Source organism: Triticum dicoccoides, chromosome 1A, assembly GCF_002162155.2.
Source record: "Triticum dicoccoides isolate Atlit2015 ecotype Zavitan chromosome 1A, WEW_v2.0, whole genome shotgun sequence".
NCBI classification, from domain to species: Eukaryota; Viridiplantae; Streptophyta; class Magnoliopsida; order Poales; family Poaceae; genus Triticum; species Triticum dicoccoides.
In genome coordinates, this window is record NC_041380.1 from 483,502,555 (window position 1) to 483,508,616 (window position 6,062).

General features: G+C 56.4%; 1 protein-coding gene across 1 annotated transcript; it reads right to left on the reverse strand.

The window, feature by feature from the left end:
• Positions 1-1,593: 1,593 nt before the first annotated feature.
• Positions 1,594-5,053, reverse strand: LOC119281108. Its single transcript, XM_037561737.1, has 2 exons — positions 4,723-5,053; positions 1,594-4,631 (listed from the first exon to the last, which is right to left on the reverse strand). Exon 2 carries the CDS (start codon positions 4,258-4,260, stop codon positions 2,998-3,000), a length of 1,263 nt encoding a protein of 420 aa, XP_037417634.1. The 5' UTR covers positions 4,261-4,631; positions 4,723-5,053; the 3' UTR covers positions 1,594-2,997.
• Positions 5,054-6,062: the final 1,009 nt, after the last annotated feature.

Consider the following 6,062-nt stretch of genomic DNA (forward strand, 5'->3'; position numbering starts at 1 on the left):
TTTGGGGCTAGCCGCAAAGCAATGATCTTTGAGAAGATTTTGATTACACTATGAAGTAAGGAGATTGGCCTAAAATTCTGCAAGGCATCTGCACCCAATGCCTTTGGGATGAGCACCAGGAGTGCGTGGTTGACACGATCCGGACCTCGGCTATCCATTCGGAATAGCTGTTGGAGGGCAGCGAGCAGGTCCCACTTGATCGTGTCCCAGCAGGTTTTGAAGAAGCCCCCCGAGAAACCGTCAGGCTTTGGCGCCTTATCCGCTGGTATCACATCCACTGCCCTCCTAATTTCTTCGAGTGATAATTCTTGCTCGAGCTCCTGAAGATCGACGTGTTCAAGGCTCAATTCATCCCAATTGAGTGCAACCGATCTGTGCTTGTTTGTGCCGAAAATCTGTGTGAAGTGCTCGTGGGCCAGGTTTGTCATGTCTTCCGTCGATGAGACTGGGCCCTGTGGACCATGCAACACATGGATGGTGTTTCTCTTGTGGCGCGCGTTAGCTTTCCTCTGAAAGAATTTTGTATTGGCGTCGCCTGCTTTTAGCCAGAGGACTCTGCTTCTCCGTCGCCGCTTGATCTCGATCAGAACAGCTAGTCCCAAAGTGCGGGATTTAAGCTTTGCGCGTAGACTGCTCTCTTCCGTGGTTAGGCCCCGCAGATCTTGCGCTTTGTCTAGCTGCAGAATCAGCTCGTTTACCAGCGCGAATTGCTTCTGAATGTCCCCCACAATGTTCTTACTCCACTCTTTTAAAGCTTTGCTGAGCCGCCACAACTTGTTATTCAGGCGAGACAGTGGGCAAGAAGATCCAACGTCCAAAGCCCTCGATTGGTCCACCACCTCTCTGAACCCCTCAATAAATTGCCAGTACGATTCGAAGCGGAAGCGCTTGTTTGTCTTGATGATGCTGTCGTTGATTAATAGAAGCGGGCAGTGGTCGGATATGGCAGAAGATTGCGGGAGGAGCTTGGCCATAGGGAAGATCAATTCCCAATCAATATTGCAGAAGGCTCGATCGAGGCGCACTAGGGTAGGGGTGGCTTGCTCGTTGCTCCAAGTGAATCTGCGCCCAATTAGAGGTATTTCATGGAGGCTCGAGGAGTTCAGGGTTCGTCTAAACTTGTTCATCCAACGCCGGCAAACTCTCGAGTTGTTCTTGTCTTGTGGGTTTGTAATGAGGTTGAAATCCCCAATGAGGAGCCACGGGCCCATCATGGTATTGTGAATTGCGGCAAGCTCTGCGAGGAACTTGTTCTTACGCTGGTCATCATGTGGGCCATATACCGTTGTCACGGACCAATCGTGCCCGCCATCCGTGGGAGAGAAGGTTGCTGTAACAGTGTATGTTCTCACGTCCAGCCTACTAGCCGCGTAATCAGTGGAGCTCCAACACAGCAGGATGCCACCGCGCGTTTCATCGGTGTCGAGGGCCGCATGGTGATCAAAACGTGGGCCTACAATTTCCAGGCGATTGGTAGCCGAGCAGGACGAAAGTTTCGTTTCCTGCAGGCATACAATCGAACAGGCAACGCGTTCAATGAGCGTGCGGGCAGTAGCTCGTCTGGCACGATCATTCATCCCTCTCACATTCCAGTTAAAAATAGCAAGTTTGTCACTCATTGGATAACATAGCAAAGCCACAGAAGGGGTTCACTTGCCAACGCAAGCCATAATCCACCCAAACTGGTTCATAATAGAGGCAAATGGCGCAACAGTAGTGTGCAGCCCACCTTACAGACTGAAAGTTCAGAATTTGACTAATCATGGAAACTGGAGTAACAACAGACATGAGTAGCGCAACTTCAAGAAGCCCTGGTGGCGAGCTCCTCAAGGATAGCTTGCAGCTCAGCGTCCGGGAGGCGAAGCTGCGACGGTGATGACACGCCGGCGATCGCCGCGAGCTTGTCCACGTTCCCTGGCGGCATGGGCTCGCGGAAGAAGTTCAGGTAGGCGAGGAGCGTGTTGTTGTTGAAGTCCGCCTCGCGCTTGATGAAGCCTAGCTTGACGCATATTGCCGCCTGTGATCTCCTAGAGGAAGAGAAGTTGGATTGCAAACGCAGCAAGCGTGCACTCTGCCTCGGTGTCTTGATCGCCCCGATTAGGTGGTTCTTGAGCTTGCGACGGACAGAGGTGTGCCGCACCGGCGGGGTCAGGATGGAAGTGGACAACAGCAAGGTGATTTTATTGATAAAAGCTCTCTGTTCATCGATCTGAAGGGTAGAGATGTGTTCTGTTATGGCATTCACCAGTCCTGGGCCAGATAGGTTGGCATCAGCAAGGGCCTTTCGAGCTCGTCTCTCTTCTACAGATGGATTATGAGATGTGGTATCTTCAGTCTGGAGAGAGCAAATAGCTGCACCTGGGCCAATCAACACCTCATTCAGCGGTATGGCAGCTTGGGCCGCATCCCAGCTCGGCAGCCAGCATGGGCCCCAGCTTGGGGTGGAGAACTCCCAACCATGGGGCGCCAGGTGAGTTGGCGTAACAGGCCACTCCCAACTCGACGGTGCGCACGATCCCAGCGACAGAGGTAGAGGCGGCAGAGCAGCAGGTAGAGGAGGCAGGTCGTAGGTGGGCGGCCCATGGTTGAAGAAGGAGCTCACACCAGCTGCGATGATGCAGGCCGCGCTATTTCCACCGTTGCTAGGCCAAAGATGATTGTTGTTGTGCCAAGGCTGAGAATCATGACGGGTTGGTGAATACAGCGGCAGCAGGCCTCTGAGGTGATGGCCCCCACCGCTTGGCCAATCCCCCTGCACCTCTTCTAACAGCTGGCTGTGAGCTAAGGCACGCGCAACAAGCCCATCCGGAGGCAGGTCTGCAGGCAGCGATGGACCGATAGGATCAACAGAGGTGGCTGGCGCAGCCAGCACGCTTGGTGCATCGCTGAGACTGTCCTCCGAGCCCTGTAGGTCGGCCTGATCAGCGCCCTGCTGGTTGTCTTGCTCCCTTGACTTAGTCTCCTAAACCACTTGACAAAAGCTCTGATCTGGGCCGACTACGCTTGCATGATCCTCTCTTCATCAGCCAGTGGCCCCACCTCGTGCCTCACCGTTGTCAGGCAGGCCGCCGGCGATACGGCACTCTGGCAAGCTTCATGTCGCCGGTAGCGGCGAGGCTCTAGATCGCGAGATGCGGTGTCGCGGCAGTGTGCGCGGTCACGTACCCCTTGCCAAAACCCGGCGCGCGCTCCGCTGCGCTTGCCCCGCCGCCTGCCGCCCCCGCTGTGGCCATCATCTGCACCATCATCACGGCGGCCGGTACGGAAGGAATTTGCCGGCACCACAGCACGGGTCCTGCCTTCGCCATCTTTGACTCCCATCCTCCACCCCTTGTGCTTGTAGGTGCGTGGCCATTCCTGATCTTCATCGTCCACAGGCGTGTAGTCCTTGACTACATCCAGATGAATGAGCACCGGGAAGTGAGGCCCCTCTTTTCCTTCCTCCAATGGTGTGCCCTCCGGCAGCGATCCCCGCGGCCTTGCAACATCTGGCCGGCTGATGAAATTGAAATCTGATGCCCGGGGGATCAGGTCAGGGTCCCAGGTCCATGGCCAAGCAAAGAGGGCCGTGCGGTTGGTCTTGGTTGTCGACTGTCGCTCGATGAGGTCCAGCTTGCACTGCTTGCCAATGACTTCCTGAACATTGTCCCAGTCCCACGCGTTGAGGGGGAGGCGGTCAATGGCGACTCTACAGTAGAACCGCCACACCCTATTGCCACCCGGCGGTGGGAACCAGGGCCGCAGCAGAAACTTGACGCCGGCAACCACCACCTGGCGCCGCTCGAAAACGAGGTCGCGCTGGCGACGATCCGACAGGACCAGCAGGAAGTCCTCCGGAAAGCAGGGGGCAAGGTCGATGTCGCGCCGCGGGAAGCCGTGGTCGTGCTCCACGACCTCGACCACCATGTCCGCGGAGATGCCGGAGCAAGGGCCGGAGGCAGTGAGCAGCAGCGCCGTGGTGCGCAGGCGGTAGGACTCCTCCTCCATCGCCAGGGTGCTGACCACGGCGCAGGTCGATGTGGCAAGCCTGCGGTACGCAGCGCCTGTCATGTCCACCGCGGCCATCGGGAGGACGGCGCCGCGGTCCTGCGAGCTTACAACGACGGCAGCGCTGTAGGACGGTGCTTGGCCGCTAGGGGGAGGGGGCGCCGCCGGCCGGCAAGCAGCTGGAGAGGCGGCGGCGGTGGCAATTGGCGGAGGGGCAGCCAGAGCAGAGTGCTTGAGCCGACGGGCAGGGCACTCACGCTCCAGATGGCCCATTCGCTTGCAAGTGTAGCAAATTTGAGGGTCGTGGCACTCGTAGAACTTGTGTCTGGAGCCAAGACATCGGTAGCAGCAGTTCCTGAATCGCCTCTTGAATGCCTCGGCAGGGGAGAGGGCAGGGCGCTCATCATGGCGCTGCCGCAGCTGCGCCGGATCTCTTGCCCGCTGCCGCGATTGATCTTCCTGGCACCATGCCAGAGTCTAGGCATGCCGAGAGAGCACCAGCGTCCACTCAAGGCTCACGCTGCGGGCAGGCGAAGCTGGCGGGTGGCAGATCCCGCGTGCCTGACCTTCACTAGGGGCGACGGCAGGGTCGCCCGACGCAACTATGGTGGAGCAGAGCCGAGGCCTCGCGGGGCGCGCCAGATCTGCCCAAGAACGGGGGGTGAGCTCCGACGGGGTCGTCTGCACCGAAGATGGTAGCCCAAGAGAGGAAAGCTTCGGGGTTGGAACACTTACTTCGCCCACAGTCACCTCCCCCATGGCCGTCAATGCCACGCATGGGAGGATGCGACCAGAGACTTGGTCCACGAATCCTGCTAGCGGCTCCGCGACCTCCACCTGCTCCTGAAGCGCGATGTAGGGCAGCACGCGCCCCGACGCCTCATCAATAATCCGGAGCGGCAACGCCGGCGTGGTTGGTGTGGTAGGCGGTGGTGGCGGTGTGGTGGGAGCGGTCGGCCGCTCTAGAGGTTCCATCCTTTAGATTGGGGAAGGGAACTTGCTTCTGAGTTTGGGCAAGATGTACTAGTATCGTGCTGCAACGCGCGTCCGAGAATAATTGTGCATCCGTCCCGCCTCTTGTATGCTGGGTGGTGTGCGAGCTTCAAGCAATGATGCTAGTGCGTTGCATCCTGGGATGGAAATGGAGGGAAACTTTCTTTTTTTCGAGGAAAAATAAAAACGAAGAGAAAATATAGAAACGGAAAAGAAAATGTGCAAAAGGGAAATAGAAATAGACCTTTTTATGTGGAAACGGAATCAAAAACAATTCCGATGGAATAGACGTGGAAATGAAACTTTCAATCTCCGTGAATATGAAATTTTTGTTTTTACTATAGACATGTGGCTGCTTTGTAGCCCAACCATCAAATAACACATAATGACACTATGAGTAGAATGGATCATTTGAGGCCCAACTTCTACTACCACACACGTACTCAACTAGAACCTATACACAATTGTCTAGTACTACAACAATACTACACTAAGTTGCTAACATGGTCGACAGACCATAAAAACACCACTGGGTTACGCGAATAGTAGAAACCTAGCGCCTCCTCCGCCCTAAACTAGCGTCGCCGTCGCCTGCTGCTTCCTCCTTCCACTCCCTTCGCCCCTCCCCCCCTCGCACGGGCAGCCGAGGGGGCCCAATCTTAGTCGCTGGTCACTCCCCCTCCCATCCCTCCACTCCGCCGCTGCTGGAAGAAGCCACCGGGCTAAGCCCGGGCGGCTGATGGCGGTGGCGGAGAAGCCTCTGCTTCTCGCGTGAGAGGGTGCACTAGTGCAGAACCAGGCAATAGCACCGGTTCGTAAGGCCCTTTAGTGCCGGTTCGGTAACCGGCACTAAAGTGTGGGCACTAAAGCCCCCCCCCCCTTTAGTACCGGTTCAGCACGAACCGGTGCTAAAGGGCAACCACGTGGCACGAGCCAGCTTCAGGGGCAGGGAGCCCTTTAGTACCGGTTGGTGACACCAACTGGTATTAAAAGGTTGGGGGGTTGGGTTTATGATTTCTTTTTCATTTAATTTTGTGTTTTTCATTTAATTCTTTTTCGTTTGCTGGTATTTTACGATACTA